Source organism: Lemur catta, chromosome 4, assembly GCF_020740605.2.
Source record: "Lemur catta isolate mLemCat1 chromosome 4, mLemCat1.pri, whole genome shotgun sequence".
Classification (NCBI taxonomy): Eukaryota; Metazoa; Chordata; class Mammalia; order Primates; family Lemuridae; genus Lemur; species Lemur catta.
This window is the reverse complement of record NC_059131.1, coordinates 28,062,678-28,084,654: the sequence shown is the minus strand read 5'-3', so window position 1 is coordinate 28,084,654 and position 21,977 is coordinate 28,062,678. Positions and strand designations below refer to the sequence as shown.

Below are 21,977 nucleotides of genomic sequence, written 5' to 3'. Positions count from 1 at the left end.
CCTTCAGGTTTGTGCCTGAGCAAGTGAGTGGATGGTGATGTCAGTGCACAGCTACACTGGTCAGTTGAAAATCATTATAGCGTTTTAACATTTCAAGGTGTAAAATATAAAGCTCCTGTTGGGTTATTTTAAAATTAGTTACCTTAAGAGACACCTATAGTGCTTAGTATGTACCACACATGTTTCTTCTAATCCCGATGATAACCCTATGAGGTAGGTACTGTTATTATACCCAGTTTGCAGATGAGAAAACAGGCACAGAGAAGTTAAGCGACATACATATATGGAGCTTTGCTCCCTAGCTCATGGTCTTAACTACTAACTAAGCATGGAAGCTTTTAATCACACATTGTATACTGTTTTATTACTTATTTGGACTTACCTAATGATATTATTTTGGGATTTAACTATTGTTATAACCTTTCCTGGAAAGTATACTTTTTGTGTGTTCAAATAGCATACCTGACTGTAGCTGTATGCTGTTGAAACAGATAATGATAATATCCTCTTTAATTAAACATTAATTGCTTTTATTTCCAAAGATTCTCTTTTGAAGTTGCTTGCTCTTTATAATGTATTGTCACTGCGTACAGCACATTTTGAAATAGTGTTGCTGACTTTGATTTATACAGTTAAAGGTGCCTTGTGATGTCTAGGTAAGGGCTATAATAGTCTTTGCAAATCAGATAAGCTAGGTGCTTCTTTTTGTTAAAAGGTTAAAAATCCACTAATGTAGGTATATAATCTTTGCTCTGTGAATAGTGGTTATGTGGGTAAGATATTATACTGATTAATAATGTACTATGCCTCAGTGGACTGGCCCTCTTCAGTGAGGGAGCGTGTGTGGGCAGTAATTGCTGTGAACACGATGGATACTGTATGTCTCCTTAGAGTGGAAACTGACCCATAGTAGACAGGCTCAAGGGGAGGAGGGTCTCTTAGAAATTTTGATATGGGAGAGGATAAGGTCCCAGGAATAACTTGTTGCTACAATGGATCATGCAGTTGATAGAGAAGAAAGCCAAACAAGGTACATGTCTTCTGAAGCTATTAGGTGGGTTTTACAAAAGAACAGAAACCTAAACTTTGGAAATTTTACATTTTCCTTAGTTATTTCTTCATCACTATTCAGTAAGATTCTTTCTGCAAAGGTTACCTTATTTTGGTGTGTTGTGGGGAAAAAAGGAAAAGTTTTTGTGGCTGTTTTCAGGGGAACTATATAATTTTAAAGTGGTGGCTGTGATATTTGAGACAGAGCCTCAGTGGAAGATAAGACAAGGCTATAACTGCATCTCACTGACCATTTTCCTCTATTAAAACATTAATCCTGGGCTTTACTTTAATAAGGAAGTCTATATTAGTAGGTTACTCTTATTAAATTAGGAACTTGTCATAAGTATCATTTTTGGAAACTTATTAGGACCCTAACTTTGCTCATTAAGTTCTAAATGAAAAATTAACACGCACAATTCATATATGTGTTTTAACCTTTGTAATGTGGAGTAATTTTCCAAGTGATGTCCAAGGAAAAATTGGAATCTGAAGGAGCAGGTGAAATTGATTTTTCCCTTCTATATCTAGTTTTTGTGCATGCAGTAGCAAAAGTTGTTTACAGAATGATACGGTGCTCAAGAATAGCTCCTGCTCCCATTTAGCTGTTAAGACATAAGATAGGTCATACTTAGTATTGTTGCTTATCTGTAGATATAGTAGGAAATTTTGCTGGTGTTCTTTGTCCTGTTACAGAGGGAGTGAGAATTCCAAAGCTACTTGAACGTCACTTGTTGTAACTATTCTCAAATGATGTGTAATGGGGGAGGGGGCAGTTGTTTATTTGAAATTTTGCTTTAGTTGTGATCCTTAATGAAAAGTTTGCAATGCAGGGGTTAAGGTAACGTGCTTCTTTCTTTTTTAAATTCTAGGTGAGAATTATGAAGATGATGACCTTGACCTAGTAAACTCTGATGAGGTTATGAAGAAACCATGTCCAGTACAGATTGTTCTTGCTCATGAAGATGACCATAACTTTGAGCTTGATGAAGAAGCTTTGGAGCAGATACTGCTACAGGAGCACATTCGAGATCTTAACATAGTAGTGGTATCTGTGGCAGGAGCTTTTCGTAAAGGGAAATCATTTCTACTGGACTTCATGCTTAGATACATGTATAACAAGGTGAATAGTGTCTTTTAAATTGAACCCAGTTAACAAAAAACTACCAACCAACCCTGTTTTAAAAAATAGACAAAACCAGTAAGAACTGTATGTTTAATTTTACAGAAATATCGTTCTTTATAGAACTTCTTGGTTAAGACAGTAAAGTAAGTTTGAGCTCTTGACTTCTTTTCATTTCCATAACTCCTTTTTGGATAAAATATACGTTGTTATATATGATTGAACATTTATGTTCCAGACATTGTAGTTCTAACCTAAGATGTCTGAGTATACCCTGAAAGTCTCTGAAGTACTATTTATCTTCTCTCCCTTTTTGTTATTTCTTCACACTTTTCCCTTCTTGGCCACCTTTACAGTGAGTGAAGTAGATAGATAGAGACCTTTGGAAAAATACACCTATGTTCCTTAAATAAGTCACTTTTAGTGACTTAACTTTTTTGAGATGAAGTTGAATTCCTTAGAGTGGCTTCCGTGGCCATCCATGATCTCAGCCTCTTTTGCCTGTGTATGCCAACTATATAGAGGCAGACAGTATATTATATAACAGAGGATAATTATTCAGGATAATTATATTATTAATATAACAGAGGATATTATTTCTCAAATTTTGCTGTATTCTTAGCTAATATTATCATAGGGGTCTTTCCTTACTTGTAGTACATTACATCCTCTGGCTAACTCTCATGGTGCAGGTCATATGTTTTATTGATATTACTTTAGTTGTTTATTTTTTCTGGCTAGTTTATGCTCTCTCAGGGGTGGGCCTTTGCTAATGATATCTCCAGAGCCTAGCACACTTGGGCCTTAGTAGGCACTTGGCTATTTTGATTGATGAATCTCCCTTGCGCTACACATCTTCACTTTTAGATGGTACAGACAATTGTTATTTTCCTCCCTCTGCCTGACTTTGACTTTCTCTCCTGAAAAAAAAAAATTTTTTTTTCACTTGAATCAGAATGTTTCTCTGAACACACCTGATCTTGTCTGAAATAGAGAACTGTATAAATACTGGCACATTCTTTTAAAAAATGTCTGTACTTTTAAAGATGATAAAGAATTTCTGTATCTTAAGGCCCTCTAACTCCTTAAGTTAGCTTTGATGTATTGTATCTATGTGAATCTGAGCTGTTCACAGCAAATGTATTTGATTCCAAGTGAGTCACATACAGTAGAGTGTTAGAAAGGGAAGGCAGCTTAGATCATTTGCCTAAGAATGACAGATAAGTTTCGCCTCAGGTGCCATTTCTGAGTTCATCTCTGGTCGATTAGTAGTAGGTGTTCAGGCTGGGCATGATGGTTCACGCGTGTAATCCTAGCACTCTGGGAGGCCAAAGTTGGAGGATTGCTTGAGGTCAGGAGTTCAAGACCAGCCTGAGCAAGAGCAAGACCCTGTCTCTACTAAAAATAGAAAGAAATTAGCTGGGCAACTAAAAAATAAAAAAAAAATGAGCTGGGTGTGGTGGTGCATGCCTGTAGTCCCAGCTACTCGGGAGGCTGAGGCAGGAGGATAGCTTAAGCCCAGGAGTTTGAGGTTGCTGTGAGCTAGGCTGACACCACAGAACTCTAGCCCAGGTGACAGAGCAAGACTCTGTCTCAAAAAAAAAAAAAAAAATAGTAGTAGGTGTTCAGAGGGGGCGTAGCAGCCCCCCATTTGTCATGTATGTGCAGTCTCTGAACTAATAGAACTTCCTCTTTTGTGGGGGAGATATTGAAGCCATAGAAAGGGTTATGATGGCCTGAGTGAGGCTACACACCTAGTTAGTGGCTTCTAAGTTGATATTTCTTCATTAACTTTCACTTATAAGGTTTCCATTTAGAATTCCTGATAGAAATCACCTTGTTCTGTTAATCAGAAATTGCATTTAAACAGTGTGATTTTTGGGATAACATGCCTCTACTTAACACTGATTTAGTGATGGGTCATACTTTTCCTGTGAGGTGAAAGTAAAGAAGGAGAAATAACAGTGTGATCGTTTTGGATTTATTTTATTCACCTCTGTGCCCGCAAAGGTGGGATGCTAGCTGAAAGAAGTAGGAATCTTCTGTGTTGGCCTGAGTCTAATTTATGGAAGTATATATTATAGTTTACTAAAGTAGTGAGTTATGCAAGAGGAGATTAAAATCTGTGATCAGAGACTGAATTAGTATTGGTGGTATGAGGGAGGTTAACTTTCCCCTCCAAAATATATGTGCATACTCTTCAAGTGTTCTGTGCTTCCCCCTTTCTAATTCTGATTTGGTTGTTCGGGAGTATAGTTCAGGTGAAATGTTCCTTTTTAAAATGTTTCTTTTTTTGTTGAAGTATAACTTACAGAAAGGTGCACACATCTTAAGTGTACAGCTTGATGAAATTTTACATATGTGTATACCCATATTAATACTACCCAGATGAAGATATAGAACACTCTCCTTTTGTGCTCTCTCCCAGTTAATATCTACCCCCCAAAAGTAACACTGTTCTGAACCTCTCACCAAAGGCTCATTTAATCTGTTTTTGAGCATATCGTGAATGAAATCATACCATATGCATCCTGTGTTTAGCTTATTTTGTTAATATTACAACTTTGAGATGTACCCATGTTTTTGCATTATTTTTGTTGCCTTAGTATTTCACTGTATGATTGTACCACGTTTTATTTATCCATTTAACTGTTGATGGATATTTGCTTTGATGTTATAATTTTTGGTCAGTTGATTCTTTGTTAATTACACCCTTCCAAAGTGAAGTAGATTATTCCAGTGTCAATAGGAGTTGTTAGAAAAATGCTGTTCAAAATGTCATATCTGGCTACTGTAAAAGTAGTTTGAATTCCAGGAATCAGCTTACAAAGGTCAAAACGTAATTTAGTAGAAGTAAGTTATATAATACATGTAAAACTAAACATAATGCTTGGGATATTAATATTAGGTAATAGTGATAGCTGTTATTGAACTGTTCTATGTCAGGATTCTTAATTCAGTACAGAGTTGCTTCTACTTTTATATTTATTTCCTGTTTTTTTAAAACTTTATTGTGAGGAATTTTAAATGCATGTAAAAGTAGACAATAGTATGAATGCCCGTGTACTTAACAATTTTTAGCAGTTACAACTCCATCAATCTCATTTCATCTATATTTCAACTCCACAGCTTATGTATTGTTTTGAAGTAAATCCCAGACATCATGTCATTTTGTTTGTAAATATTTTAGTGTCTGTCTTTAAAAGATAAGGGCTTTTTTGGACATTACAATAATACTGTATATAAAAATCAGTAATTCTTTAATATTGTGAAATGTTTTGTAACTGTTTAATTTTCCAGTTGCCTCAAATGCTTTATTATTTTTTAATAGTTTGTTTGAATCCAACCAGAAGAGGTCTACATTATGATTATCTTTAAAGTATTTTTTACTCTTTTTAAGTTTCTCTACCTCTCTCTCTTGGGAATTTATTTGTTCAAGAGACTGATTTGGTGGTCTTTTAGAGTTTCCCACTCTGGATTTGCTGTTGTATCTCATTGGCGTGGTTTTACATGTTTCTGTGCCCTGTGAATTTTCTATAAATTGTTAGTTGAATCTAGAGACCTGATCAAACTCAGGTTTGACACTTTTTTGGCAGGAGTACTTCATAGATGATGATGTATTCTTCCATCAGGAGGCACATACTATCTTTTAATATAACAATTCTTCAATCTTTACTGAATTCTAGGTATTTTGATTATTAAGCATTTAATAGACAATATCTTACTCAGTATTCACAGTAATCCTATGCAGTAATATTAGTATTTCAACTTAGTAGTTAAAGAAATAAGGGTCAAAGTAAGTGGCAGAGCTGAGATGCCTGAGCAGGCATTTTGATGCCAGAACTTTTATTCTAAAAACTATTATGTAAAATTATGTTTGGTCATTTTCCCATATATCTGTAGTATGTAAAGTACAGGTACTTTATGGGATATACCTATACTAAATTGTTCTTTTGTAAGTGTTCACCTTGCATTTCATTGTTTACTTCAGAGTTGAACTTGACTGACAGGAGGACACCTGGGAGTACAAAGGTGGTGACTTTTCTTGCTGCCCACTGGTATCTAAGCTTAATGGAGAGGGTCTTTGCTTTGTTTGCTATATAAGATTTTGACTTCATCTGTAACATATTTGCTAATGGCATTTTAAGAGAACTGTCCTTTATATAGGTTTTTATTCTTCACCATTTAAAGACCTGCTCCCAAAACTCTTGCCAGAGATCAGGAGTAAAAACTATCTTTTAAGAATCATATGTGCTGCTGCATATAACTTGCCCAAAGCACAGATATCTCAGAATCAGCCCTGTGGGATATTGAACTTGATTTCACCTTCCTCTTTAAGGCTAACGGTGTCTGAGGTGTAAGACTCATGGGAAATGTGGGACTACATGAAGAGAAACTTGATTTGTTTCCTTTTCTAAGAAAGAAATGTATTTGGAGGGAGAACAATATTTTAAAATGCATCTTCCTTGGGTCATTTTACTATTTATTCTTTATTGTGGTATAACTTACATGTAATAAAGTATATAAACCTTAGTATAGCCAGTGGATTTTTATATGTGTATACTTTTGTAATCATTGCCTCTCAGATCAAGACAGAACATTTCCAGCATTCTTAGAAGGCTTTTCTCATTCCCTCTCCCATTAAGTACTATCTCCAGCTCTCAAGGGCCACCCTGTTCTGACTTGTATCATTGTAGATTGGTTTTGCCTACTTGGAACTTCACATAAATGTAATCATAAAGTATGTACTCTTGTGTCTGATTTCTTTTACTCAACGTTAAGCCTAAGAGGTTTATTCATGTTGTTATTATACATGTATAAAAAATTTGTTACTTTTTATTGCTGAGTGGTATTTCATTAAATGAATATATCACCGTTTATGTACCCCTTCTAATTGATAGACATATGAATTGTTTCTAGTTTTTATCTATTATGAATAAAGCTGCTATGAACATTTTTGTACAAGTCTTGCTGATGTAAGCACTTCTGTTGGGTTTATACCCAGGAGTAGAAATGTGGAGTAATAGGGTAAAATACTTATTTAACTTTAGTAGGGACTGCCAAAATTTTTTCCAAAGTGATTTCACCAATTTTCACTTCCATCAGAATTGTAAAGAGACTTACTGTTGCTACATGTCTGGTAAACAGTATTGTCAGTCTTTTTAATTTTAGCCATTCCGATAGGTGTGCATTTTTAAATTTCATATCATCATTATACTTGATACAGGTTCATTTGCTCATAAAATCATTTGCCAGATTTAACGTAGAAGTTTAGCTTATTCATTTAATTATTACTTTAACTGAATTTATCTTTGAATATTTCACTCATTATAAGTGAAACATTGTATGTAACTTCTATGTAACAAGTTGCTGAAATTTTGAATTTTGTATTCTTTTTGCCAATATGAGAAGCAGGGAAAATTTGATCAGAATTTTAAGTCAATAAGGAAATAAAAATTGTGAGGCCCCCCCACCCCCCGTGAATAGTAGCTTAAGGAGACTGGGTATAGAGGTTATGTAGACTGTGGACTATCCATTAGCACATTGGTGTCCTCCCCCTTGAGATTTTGATTTTGGAACTGGAACTAATTTTCTTAGCCAATTTTCTATTCTCCCATATACAGGTTTTAAATTAGTGTGAGTGATTTCAGATTTTAATTACAAAAACTTCACCAAGTGCTGCCGAAGCTAGAGGAATCAAAAATAGATGAGATGGAAGAGTCTGTGATCTATTGTTCAAAGTCTTTATTGCAGTATTCTAGGAGGGACTTTCTTGGTTACATTCCTGAACCTATTGCCTAAAAGTGCCCTTCCAGCTTTAAGCCTCAAATGTACATATTGCATCTTTTGTGGTATCATCAAAATTATGGTACCTGTGTCATCACATTTTTCAATTCTGGATTTAAGAGAACATAAATTGTAGATATTTTTCCATTTTAAAGTCTTTGTTTCTGTAAGTTAAATTTACTATTTCTAAAGAAATTGGTTCTATTTAAGCTATTTATTTATTTATTTATTTATTTTTTGAGACAGAGTCTCGCTTGCCCGGGCTAGAGTGAGTGCCGTGGCATCAGCCTAGCTCACAGCAACCTCAAACTCCTGGGCTCAAGCAATCCTTCTGCCTCAGCCTCCCGAGTAGCTGGGATTACAGGCTTGCACCACCATGCCTGGCTAATTTTTTCTATATATATATTTTAGTTGGTCAGATAATTTCTTTCTACTTTTAGTAGGGATGGGGTCTCGCTGTTGCTCAGGCTGGTCTTGAACTCCTGAGCTCAAACAATCCACCCGCCTCGGCCTCCCAGAGTGCTAGGATTACAGGTGTGAGCCACCGCGCCCGGCCTATTTAAGCTATTTATTGAAGACTATCTCAAACTATGACACATGAACACTGACTACTCAAACATCAGCTTTAGAATATTTAGGGAGTTAAACTGTCTTATGTAATTTAAATTCCTTTTATATTAATATTAGTTGGTTTTGGAGGAGAAATTTTTTTTAAAGATGATTAGCTCCCTGCCTCCTATCCCCACTCCTCCAGGACAATTTTGTTGTTCAGCTCCTGAGTTTTAGTTCAGAATTTCTTTGTTCTCACTCTTGAAAATTTTTTCTTACACATTTCTTTAATAGGATACATTTTCTATAGATACTTCATCAAGAAGCAAGTTCAGCCATAAGGTTTATGTTATATTGCACTAGTATATGGACAGTTAACAGAAACTGTAGTGAACCGTACCTTCTTCCCCTAGATTCCTGTAGTGTTAATGAGATGGATTTTGTATGACTTGGGAGTCTTCATTAAACTTGTATGCTAAGGATATTTGATACTCTGTTTTTCCTTGAACAGCTTTACTGAGATATAATTCACTTAACATATAATTCATTCACTTACAGTGCACAATTCAATGGTTTTTAGTATTTTCAAAGAGCTCTGCAGCCATCACTACAATTAATTTCAAAGCATTTTCATCATCTCAGAATGAATTCGCATATCTCTGAGCTGTCACCCCCTCCCCCACCTTTTCTATAAACCCTCAGCCCTAAGGAACCGCTAGACTATTTTCTGTTTCTAGATTTGTTTATTCTAGACAATCATGCAATATGTGGTCTTTTGTGATGGGCTTCACTTAGCATAATGTTCTCAGGGTTCATCCATATCATAGCATGTATCAATACTTCATTCTTTTTATGGCTGAATAATCTATCATATGGCCATACTGTATTTTATTTTTCTATTCATTGGTTAACAGGCATTTGAGTTCCCAACTTTATCACTATTATGAATAATGCTGTAATGTTAATATATATTAACATTAATTATATAATATAGATGTATATATTTTAGTAATGAATAACAATGGTGTGAGGTAAGGGTGTAGCTTCATTTTATTTTTATTATATATTTATCCATTTGCCCCAGTACCGTTAATTGGAAAGACTATTCTTTCTCTATTGAATATTCTTGGTACCTTGTTGAAAATCAGTTAACCATAGGCATGGATTTATTACTATTTCTGGACTCTAACTTCTATTCCATTGCTCTATATGTCTGTTCTTATGCCAGTACCACATTGTCTTGATTAATGTTGTTTTCTAGTAAGTTTTGAAATCAGGCAGTATGAGTCCTTATATTTTGTTCTTTTTCAGGATTGTTTGTCTATTCTAGGTCCCTTGCAATTCCAGATGAATGTTAGACTCAGCCTCTCAGTTTATACAAGAAGTTGGCTGGGATTTCATTGGTGATTGGTTGACTCTGAAAGATCAGTTTGGGAAGTATTGCTGTGTTAAAGTCTTCCAATCCCTGAATACAGGATGTTTTTCCATTTATTTAGATCTTGAATTTCTTTCAAAAAATGTTTTTGTAGTTTTTAAAGTATAAGTTTTGCACTTTCATTAATTTTTTTATGCTACTATAAATGGAATTGTTTTCTTTATTTTTGGATTGTTCATTGCAAGTTTATAGAAATATGGTTGACTTTTGTATATTGATCTTGTATCCTTCAACCTTGCAGAACTTATTAGTTCCATTAGTTTTTTAGTGGATTCCTTAGAGTATTCTGCATATAAGATCATATCATCTGTAAATGGGGAAAGTCTTCTTCCTTTCCAATCTGGGAACCTTTTATTTCTCTTTCTTGGCTAGTTGTCCTGGCTAGAACCTCCAGTACAGTGTTGAGTACAAGTGATAAGAGTGGACATCTTTGTCAATTTTCTGATCTTTAGTGGGAAAGCATTTAGTTTCTCACTACTGTGTTAGCTGTGGTAGGATTTTTTGTAGATTTTTTTTTCATCAAGTTGAGGAAGTTCATTTATTCCTAGTGTGTTAGGAGTTTTTTTTTTTTTTAATTATGAATGAGTGTTAGCTTTTGTCAAATGCTTTTTTGTATCTATTGATATTATGTGATTTTTCTTCTTTAGACCATTGGGTTGATGTGATGGGTTACATTTATTGACTTTCAATTGTTGAGCCAGTCTTGCATTCTGGAACACATGCTACTTGATTGTGGTATATAATTCTTTTTATATGGTGTCATATTTGATTTGCTAATATTTTGTTGAGGATTTTTGCATCTGTGGTTTGTTAGATATGCTGATCTGTAGTTTTCATTTAGTTGTAATATCTTTACCTGGTTTTGGTACTAGGATAATACATAGGACGAGTTAAGAAGTATTCCTTCTGCTTCTGTTTTCTGGAAGCACTTGTAGAGAACTGGTATCATATCTTCTTTAAGTGTTTGGTAGAACTCAGCACTGAAACTGTCTGGACTTAGTATGGTCTTTTTTGGAAGGTTATTAATTAATTAACTTTTTTTTTAAAGTAGATATAGGCCTACTCAGATAGATGGTCTAGTTCTCCTTGTGTGAGTTCAGTACTTTGTTTCTCTCAAAGAATTGGTCCATTTCAACTGAGTTACTAAATTTGTGGGACAGAGTTCTTAGTAATTCCTTTATTATCTTTTTAATAGCCATAGAATTAGTAATGATGATTCCTCTTTGGTTTCTGATATTATTAATTTGTCCTCTCCCTTCATTCTTTCCTCCTTCCCTTTTTTCCTCCCTCTCCTCTCTCTAACAAATTTTATTGATCTTTTCAAAGGAGCAGCTTTTGGTTTTGTTGATTTTTTTTTTTCTATTATGATTATTTGTTTACAGTGGATTTCTTGTAGACAGCATATAATTGGCTCTTCTTTTTAAAAAAAAAAAACAAACCCCACTGTGACAGTTTCTGTCTTTTAATTGGTATATTTAGACCATTCACAAGTAAAGTGATTATTGATAAAGTTGGATTAATAGCTGCCATGTTTGTAACTGTTTTCTATATTTTGCACATTTTTCTTTTTTTATCTTCCTGTTTTTCTGCCTTCTCTAGTTTTAATTGAACATTTTATGTGATCACATTTTGTGTACTCTGTTGATATATATCCCTTATACTTCTTTAAAATTTTTATTTCGCAGTTGCCTGAAGTTTGCAATATACATTTACAACTAACCTAAGCCAACTTTCAAATAATATTATACTGCTTCATTGGTTAAAGGTGGTTATATTGGTGATAACTCCCTCAGTTTTTGTTTTAAGAAAGTCTGTATTTCTCCTTGACTTTTGTAGGATAACTTCACTGGATAAAGAATTCTATGTTGATGACTTTTTTTTCAGCCCTGTAAATATTTCACCACACTCTCTTCTTGTTTGCATGGTTTTTGATGAGAAATCCAATGTAATTCTTATCCTTATTCCTCTGTAGGTAAAGTATTTTTTGTCTCTGGCGTCTTTCAGGATTTTCTGTTAGTCTGTGCTATTTTGCAACTACACTGATATATATCTAATGTAGATTTTTTGGTATTTATTCTGCTTGGTGTTCTCTGACCTTTCTGGATCTGTGGGTTTGGTGTCTGTCATTAAGTTTGGAAAATCTCAGCCATTATGACTTAAGATGTTTCTTCTGTTCCTTCTTGTCTCTCTACTCCTTCTGGTATTTCCATTACACCTATGTTAACCTTTTGTAATTGTCTCACAGTTCTTGAATAGTCTGTTCTGTTACTCTTACCCTTTTTTCTTTATATATTTCAGTTGAGGAAGTTTCAATTGACATATCTTCAACTCACTAATTCTTTCTGCAATCTATGGATAAGTGTATCAAGGACATTCTTTATTTCTATTACAGTGTTTTTAATTTCTAGCATTTTCTTTTGATTCTTTCTTAGAATTTCCATCTCTCTGCTTACATTACTTGTTTTTACATGTTGTATACTTTTTTTGTTAGAGCCCTTAACATGCTAATCAGTTATTTTAAATTTCCTATCTTAAAATTCCAGAATATATGTTGTACATGAGTCTGTTTCTGATGCTTGCCTTGTCTTTGTCAGTCTGTTTATTCTTGCTTTTTGGCATGGTTTGTCATTTTTTTTTTTTGCTGAAAGCCAGGCATGAAGTATCAGGTAATAGAAACTGAAGATAGGCTTTTAGTGTGAGGTTTTATGTTAATCTAGCTAGGAGATGGGCTGTATTTAATGTTTTCTGTAGCTGTAGGTCCCAGAGGCTTTAATTTCCTCCCTCCTCTCCCATTGTTTTTGGGTTTTCTCAAGAACTCCTACTTAAATAGAATCTGTGTCTTGCAGCTTTCTCAGTTGTAATCCACTGTCATTGTTTTAGAGCCCTGTTGATATGGTGATATGTGGAAGAGGGGAAGCACTATATACCATCTTAAGGTTAAATCTTAGTTTTTGAGTGCACCTGAGCCCCTGGGCTATGACTTTAATTTTTTAAACTTTAATGGTAAGCTAGAAAGGAGGGGGCTGGAGTTGGCTGATTGCTCTTCCCCAGGGCCAGATACAGCTCCAGTAAGGTACTTTTCCTAGGAAGGCATGCTTTTGTTATAAGGACTGCTCTGGGTAGATGTAATTCAAAGTGGTTACTTTCCCCTGGGTCAATTTAAAAATGGTTACTTTTCCCCTCCTCCTGTCAGAGTCATGAGGGTAATTTTCCTTTATCTTTATATTGAGAACCTGTGGAGCTCCTTAAGGTAAAACTCAGAAAAGTGAGAGGTCTGCTAAGACTGACCCTGTAGAAGTTTTTAACTTTCAAGCTAGTCCACTCTTAGCGTCCATCGGTTCATCCAAATCATCATTTAAGTATTCTTACCAATTGCTGCAGCAACTAAGTTGGCCTCAGGTCATGATTCTTTGTATTCATTTGTCTCTCTGGATTTTGGGGTGGTGGTTGACATCGTGACCAAAATTCTTTGATCTAAGAAAGGAATGTCATTGATTTTCAGTTTGTTAGGCTTTTCCTAAGGATGGGTATTATGACTTGTAAGCTTTTTACATGTGAGAGCTAAAACTGGTAGTTCAGTGGTACACTATGAAGTCAAATCTTCATTCAGACCTCAATTTAATTACTAGAGGTATCTTCTCTTTCTATTCTGGTATCCCTCAAGGACATCTTTTTTTAAATTATAAAATACACATGACATAATATTTACCACTTTTAAGGATACAGTTCAGTGGCATTAAGTACATTCACATTGTTGTGCAACCATCACCACCATCCCTCTGCAGAACTTTTTAATCTTCCCAAACTGAAGCTCTCTACCCATTAAATACTAACTCCATTTCCCCCATCCCTGGCCACCACCTTTCTACTTTCTGTCTCTACAAATTTGAGCATCTCATATGAGTGGAATCATACAATATTTGTTCTCTTGTGCCTGGCTTATTTCACTTAGCATAGTGTCTTCAAGGTCAAAGATACTTTTTAAGTGGAACTTTTTTTACAAAAGAAATTCCTCTTCAGTGTGCACCTAAGTTGTTAGAGTTGGCCCTTTTCTGAGTTTGTGACTTAGGTCAGACGACAGTGTCATTGATTTGTCCAGCACCAGAAGGTGGGAGTAGATGTGCGGTGGGGAGGGGGGTAGATAAAAATATTAGACTGTTTTAGAATCACATTAACTATTTTAACTAAATTAGATTATTTTAAATGTTTCATAGTTTGTTCCAGGACTTGCAGAGTATTCTCACATATTCAGAAGAAAATACTAAATACAGTTGATGGTCAGAATGTGTAGTATTCATTCTGTCCACCAGTTTGGGTGTTGAGTGTTCATGACTATTCATGACCTATCTCCTGAAAAGGTACTGATTTTATACAGGTTAGATTTTCATTTGTGGTGGTTTTTGTGCGGAATGCCTTGTCACTAGGGAGTATATCCCCTACTGTTGTTGCTGCTTGGATCTTAGTTTCATCCTTTCTGTCTCTTTTGCTGCTAGCTGTGATGAGTTATGGCTTCTGGATGGACCTTTATTCCTCTAGCCTGTTCATTGTTAAAGGAGTCAGCTTACCTGCAAATAGAGAGCTGGTGTGCTCTGATACATGAAGGCCTGGCTGGACCACCAACTCTTTGTCTAAAGTTTACTCAGCTATTGTTTCACTTTGTTGCTGGGGAATATTACCTTTCCTTAGGTGAAATATGAATTTTTTTTTTTTTAAAAGACAGGATCTTGCTCTGTCACTGAGGCTGTAGTACAGTGGTGCCAACATAGCTTACTGTAATCTCAAACTCCTGGGCTCAAGGATCCTCCTGCCTCAGCCTCCCAAGTAGCTGGGGCTACAAGTATGCCCAACCATGCCCAGCTAATTAAAAAAAAATTTTTTTTTAGAGATAGGGTTTTCTTAGGTTGCCCAGGCTGATCTCAAAGCAGTTTTCTCGACTCGGCCTCCCAGAGTGCTGGGATTACAGGTGTGAGCCACCATGCTCAGCCTGTGAAATATGAATTTGTTTCTTATTATTTAGAATAGTAGGGTTTCTGTATTGCTAATAATTATATTACATAGGTCTATATTTATTCACTAATTGACTATATTTAAAGTTCAGGTGATTTCAGATTGCCTTTTGGAACAGATTTATTTTATAAAATCTCTTTTCCTATTTATTTTCCTGGAGGAATAGGTTACTTTTGGATTTCTGAGTTTTGAAGCTTGTCTCTATAGTAATAAATGGTACCAGATTAGGTTTTTGAGTTCTTAAGTTTGCCTTTAGTAACTTATGACAGCAAATAGGGTCTATGATCAGCGAGGCTGCCTTTAGCTCCTACTGGAATGATTCTTGAGGACAGAACTATTTCTTGTTGTTCACTGGTGTAAACCTAGAACAGTGGCTGCCATATGATAGAGGTTCAATAAATATTTATTGAATGAATGAATACTACATTTTATGAAAGCTATTAGTGTTCAGTATGTTAGAGAAGTTACAGACTTCAAGTTTTGAAAAATCTGATTAGGTAGGTTCTCCTGTTTACCTTGCGCCCCGCCCCCCCCATCCTTTTATTCATTTATTTAACAAATATTTGGAGTGCCTACTGCAAGCCAGTAGGGAATACTTTGTGCTGTGAATACTTACGAGGATGAAACAAAACTTCTGCTTTCATGGAACTTATGTTTTTATAGAGAAGATAGAGAAACTAGATAAATGTAGAATAAAAGGAGAGTTCTCTAAAAGGATAGATTCTTTTCTTTGTGTAGGTTAGGCCTTTTAAAAACAATCAGTTCATTAAATACCAGATTTTTTTTTCCATTTTTACATTGTGAGGGAATGAGATGCCACGTGTGAGAACCTATAACAGTGCAAGGCACTTTGATAGTAGCAGTTTGGTAAACAAGGATGAATGAGTTTACAGCCCTTGCTCTTAAGGGACTCACACAAGAACTACAATACAAAGCATATAAAGATAACTACATGCAGTATCAATAATATACTTTAAGAATTCAGAAAAGTTGGAATTTCTTCACTGCTGGCTGAGTTGAGGCAGAGAACAGGTGGAACAAAAGTAAAGATAAGCTTAACAACATACGCATTTGGGGAATGGTGACCTTTTTGCTAAAGTAGAAACAGGAAGGTGTGTGTTGGGATCTATGGGGAGTATCAGGAACAGAGATAGGAAAAGTGAATTAAAGATGGACAGATCTCCAGGTGGTCATATAGTAGTGGGGAGCCACAGGTGAGTTTTTAGTAGGACTGTGGCATGATTACATTTCTTGTGACAATTAAGTGACTACAGGAAGGATGGGTTAGAAGATAGAGCAAGGAGGTGCAAGAAAACCAATTTGGAAAATCTAAAACATAGTCCAGGGTAGGACCACTAGTTGTGTTTATCTAGAAGATTATCATTAATCTTCTAATCTCCCTGAAGGATGCCTGCTGCAGCACAAGGCCATTGTCTATACTGTGAATGGAGTTGTGTCAGGGGCAGCCTTGTAACCACCAAAGATGAGGTCCTTAATTTGAGGTACCGAAAATTGAAGAAAAAGAAATGAAGCCAAGAGAATTTTGTAATTGATAGGATTAGCAGTCTATTGGGGATGAATGTTTTGTGGAATAATATAATAATAATTATAGATGTTTTGAAGTTTAAGGCTGTGTTAGGTGATGGTCTGGACAACACTATGTTTTTTGCTACCTTATATCTCCTTTTCATAAACCACTTCATCCCACTTTATCCCCTTTTTTCCTGCCTCAAACATCTTGTCTCCACTCCTAGTTTGGGTTTTATAATCTGTTTTGTACTAGATATCCAAGCTAATTAGAAGTATTTCTGAGACCAAGGAATTTTTATATGGGGTACATTGAGTAAAGGATATGTGGCTTTAAGTATACTAAACTATAGGGATCTTGATGTCTGTCAAAGGTACTCATTTATTATGTCTCAGATTTAATTTTCTAGATAATTTACGTTATATTTTAACTTTAGTATTACTTCATAATATTTAGTTATGATAATGTAGCCTGGTGTTTCTAGTTAAAACATTTTATTATGGAAAAATTTAAACATACTCTAAAATAAAGAGAATAATATGATAAACCCCAATGTGCCTATCAACATTTTCTGGTCTTGTTTTAGCTGTTACTCTCTCTCTCTCTTTTTTTTTTTTTTCCTGGAATATTTTAAAGCAAATGCCAGATGTAACCTTTCACCACAAATACTTGATTATCTCACAGATCAGTACTCTATTATTTTTTGCTTAGCACAACCACAATACCATCATCATAACAAATGATCTTCTTTACCCTGGTTTAATACCATATAATGAGATACCCAGTCTGGGTTCAGATTTCCCTGTTGGTTTAAAAAAAAAAAACTTTTAGAAAAATAGTTGGGTTGTTTGAATTAGGTTCCAAATAAGCCTTGGGGTTATTTTTAAAGCTGATTATTTTTTAAAGAGAAAATTAAGGCAGTGTGAAAACATTTTAGTATAAACTATTCCAAGAGAGCAATGTTGTTTTGACAGCCATTCTGTCTGGAACTTGGTTTTGCTTATCTGTATAAGAAGATGTTAAAATAGCTGATATTTTTTTTTTAATGATTTTTAAACATTTTAGGAAATCTTTCTAAGAAGGGGAAAGGTGTGACCCCACTTTTCTAGAAACCTAGAGAATAGAAGTGCGAGCTGACTTGAGAAGGTTTAAGTTTGGAGGAGACCACTTCTCTATTAGACAAAGAACCCCACATGGGATTGGGATTGCTTTTTTAAGTACTTGTATGTTGCACAGTATATTTTATCTGTCTGGATGTAGCTTTTTCATCTATAAAATAAGAAATGGGTGATTTCTTAAGTTTCTCTGAGTTTAATTGTACTTTATTTTATATTTTTCCTTGACTTCAACAGGATTCGCAAAGTTGGATTGGTGGAAACAATGAACCATTGACTGGCTTTACATGGCGAGGTGGTTGTGAAAGGGAAACAACAGGCATACAAGTTTGGAATGAAGTATTTGTGATTGACAGACCAAATGGAACAAAAGTAAAATTCTGTTTATACTCTTTTACTATTTTTTTCTCCCACATTGTTTCTTGGGCTATTTTCTAGTGTTAAAAATCAAAACAGCACAGAACTATGATAACTTTAACACATGGATTATTATGTCAAAATGTATACAGTATGAATACTCTTCTTGATTTCATTATTGATTTTCAAGTTTATTTCATATTTGATTTGTATAGTCATTCTTGGTGAATATTTTACTAAGTATTTTAAACTCTTAAATTCCTAGGTCGCTGTGCTGCTTATGGATACTCAGGGTGCCTTTGATAGCCAGTCCACTATTAAAGACTGTGCAACGGTGTTTGCTCTGAGCACTATGACTAGCTCTGTCCAGGTGAGACATGAGATTAAGTGGAATAATCAGTTCACATAATCCTTTGGCCCTTTCTCAGAATGGCCCCCCCCTTTTTTTGAGACAGGGTCTTGCTATGTTGCCCAGGCTGGAGTGTAGTGACTATTCACAGGTGTGATTATGGCACACTACACCTTGAACTTCTGGGCTCAAGCAATCCTCTTATCAGCCTCCTGAGTAGCTGGGACTATGGGCACATGCCACTGTGCCCTGACAAAAGGCCTTTTGATTAAAGAGGAAAAAGGATTAAAATTAAAGCAAGCTATTTACGTTTCTTATTGGTCATTTACATTTCCATGTTTGGTGTTCTGGTTTTGGCTCACAGTGTGAAATTTCATACTTTGGATAGTTACAAAGGGAACAATAAACCAATAGCCAATCCCTTTTGTTTTTCATTATGGGGTCTATGCTTTATTTTTAATTTTAATTTTGGGACAGGGCCTTGCTCTGTTACCTGGGCTACAGTGCAGTGAGTGGTGTCATCATAGTTCACTGCAGCCTCAAATTCCTGGGCTCAAGCAATCCTCCTGCCTCAGCCTCTCCTACCTTGGCCTTCCAAAGTGCTGGAATGTAGGCATGAGCCACTATGCCCAGCCTATGCTTTTTTTTTTTTTTTTAAAGGAAACGATATTACATGTTATCTGTAATTGAAATCAGTCAGATCTCTGCCAAATATGATAAGGAGTACAGTATATTTTTGGTTTTTGGCTAAACCAAACAAAAAAACTGAAGTAATTAAACTTAGAAGTCTAGTTTTCTGTTCGATATCTTTGACAACTGATAATGAATTATTTGAAGTAAAGGAGATAGAAGCATAAGAATTAATTAATACTTAATTTAGGAAACCTAAGTGATGCTTATATAATAAACTAAGGATTTTTAGCACTTGCTTCATTTAGAAAGGAGTAAAATCCCTTCTGTGTTTCACTTATACTCTGTGTTTGGTGTTCTATCAAGTTCTGGTTTCTTCAAGACCATCTTTTTTTCTGTATAATTTAGGTTGACTGGACTGAATTAAGCTACCACTTGTCATTTTGTATTTCTTTTCTTTTTTTTGGAGATCATCTGTGGTTGTTACATCTCTGGCTGAAAAATGAATTATTAAAGTATGGTGTTTAGGTCCCGCTGGTCGATGGTGTATCAAGAAGTGTATTTGCAAGTATTTTTAAAAAATGGGGGGGTATGCATTCCTCCCAAGAAATTTTTCTTAGCGATGATAGATTGTAGGTGATACTGTCACAGTGTGTTGTAGTTTTTATTATGCTTTCCAGGAATGTCTGGAACATATGACCAGTTTCTCTTAGCTCCTATTTCCCCATCTTTCTCAATTTGAAGTACTTAGTGATGAGAGTGGAAAGAAGGTTGGATATTAACATGAGCTAAAGTAAGAGCACTTTTCAGCCTGGCTTCTGTTTATCTGGGACCAGGGCTGGGGATATTTGTCACTACCCACTAAGTGATGCTGTCAGGAACCCTCAAAGTCATCTTTTTAAAAATTTTGTTTTACTTTGTTTTCTCTAATCTTAGAAGATGGAACAATTGTGATTCCCTAGAGGCAAGGAGAAGCCGTAACTTTGTGTTTACATTATCACATTATAGCCCCTCAGGTTAGCTGGCTCTAGAGTTTGTTTTAAATTATCATGAGGGAATTCTGTGTTTTAAAACTTGTTTCTTGGTCTTCTCTTATTTATTCAGCTTTTTGATAGTAGAAGACCTTGTTTTGGACAGCCACTTAAAGCCACTCAACCACTTTCTCATTTGTAAAATGAGAGCTTTGCTTGCTTCATCTTGCTTATCTCACACGTGGTGGTTGTGTGCAGTCGAAAATGAGATCTAAATGAGATATAATGCATATATGAAAGTGCTTTGTAAACTATAAATAACCAAAAAGATTAAGATATTTATTGTTCTCTTCCTGACCTTTGAGGGTGATATGCTTTCCTTACGTAAGACATCTGGCTGATAGAGCAGTGACAAGTTGATCCTCTTCATTTCAATAAAAGTATATTGAGCACCTATGAAGACCAAGGCAGTAAGCCGGGTACTAGTGATCTAAGTTAAACAAGTCTCCTCTCTTTGCTATTGGCAACCTGGCCCTGACAATGAAAGGATCTGGAGCTATTTTCAAAAAGCTAAAGGCTGCATGGATAGGAATAGGTTGGTCATGCTGTCAGATCTTAAGTTTAAATCTAAAGTTTAATCACCTCAGTCATTAATTGCTTTTTTACATACCCCTTTTGGAATTAGTCAGGAGCTGAGAATATCATTTTAGGTTTGCCAGCCTTTATTGACTATTTATATTCTTGACCTCCAAGTGATTCAGCTAGATTATCACTTATTTGCTGTTGGAACAAATTGTTCTGTCTTTGGAGTAGCCCTATTTACTCAGATATAAGTTATTTCTTATAAGAGGTTATGTCTGTGGATGGCCAGTTTTCTCCTGTGGCAGCCTAGATTCCCTTCTGAGGACTTGTTTTGTAATTACTGGAAGAAGATCTCTCTCTTCTAAAGATATTTAGACCCTTCTCTATCCGTTCTGGTCTGTGTAACTTGGAAAGGCTCCTAAAAATTCTGGAAAGGGCAAGAGTGCCACCTACTGTTGTTTTTATTAGCTTCCACAGGCTGGTAAAAAAAAAGACTGGTTGAGTATAAGGAAAAAGAGAACCACATTAGAGTCAGTGGTGGATGGGGCACTCACTGAGTAACTGTATACTCTGGTATACTCTGATTATACCAGGGAGGAATTTATCTTTGTAGAACTATTGCCTCTCACATTCACTAACTTAGAAAAATGATGTGGAAACAATCTTCCCTTTTTTTTTTAATGGTAATAAAGTTAAAGAACTTTGAGAAGGAGAAAATGAAGCTTACTACATAGTATACTTTGTTTTTTTATGTCTACCACTTCAGACCATGAATATGCATGTGTTCATGATTTTTACATATTTTATCAACACTGCTTCCTCCTTCATGTTTTATCTTGACCGTTCGGAAAAAAGAGAAAATTCTTTTCATGTGCCACTGGTTGAGATAGTGACTAAGTGAGTCATTTGAGCTGAGGTACAAAGTAACCTTCATTTCCACAAGTAAAGTTATATATAAGCTGGATATTCAAATTAAAACGCTAATAAAAAACAAATTTTGTTTTAACAGGTATATAATCTATCTCAGAATATTCAAGAAGATGATCTGCAACACTTGCAAGTATGTATGTCTCAAAGAAAATATGCCAAAGTATTGAATATTTAATTCTCACTTTCTTGTGAATTCACACTTAGAAGCCTATAATATCATTAAAAAGATTGAATATTTTATGATTTTAAACTGATGTATGATTTTTTAATTGGAAGAAAATTTCAGTATATGCCCAGTGCATTAGAAAATTGAATACTTAGCTTTTAAGTAATTTTAAAGGCTCTGATATATGGTGCTTTGATATAGAACAGTTTTATAAATGTCTTCTTCCAGTCTCTTTGGGGACATTATTTTAAATAACTTGATTTAACAGTTATTTACAGAATATGGAAGACTTGCAATGGAAGAAATCTATCAGAAACCATTTCAGGTAAATAAATATTTTAACATTTATAAAAATTTGCCTATGAGAAGCTGTCAAGTCACCTCAGCTTGTGACTTTG

The 21,977-nt window shown here is 35.1% G+C and overlaps 1 protein-coding gene across 3 annotated transcripts in view; it reads left to right on the top strand.

Moving 5' to 3' along the window:
- ATL2 (atlastin GTPase 2) overlaps positions 1-21,977 on the top strand; it is a 56,382-nt gene that overhangs the window by 22,879 nt on the left and 11,526 nt on the right. For all 3 annotated transcript variants that reach the window (XM_045549427.1, XM_045549429.1, XM_045549428.1), the window contains exons 2-6: positions 1,923-2,173; positions 17,832-17,966; positions 18,217-18,321; positions 21,493-21,543; positions 21,848-21,904. In XM_045549427.1, the coding sequence (XP_045405383.1) occupies positions 1,923-2,173; positions 17,832-17,966; positions 18,217-18,321; positions 21,493-21,543; positions 21,848-21,904 (599 nt within the window). The remainder of the gene's footprint in view (positions 1-1,922; positions 2,174-17,831; positions 17,967-18,216; positions 18,322-21,492; positions 21,544-21,847; positions 21,905-21,977) is intronic.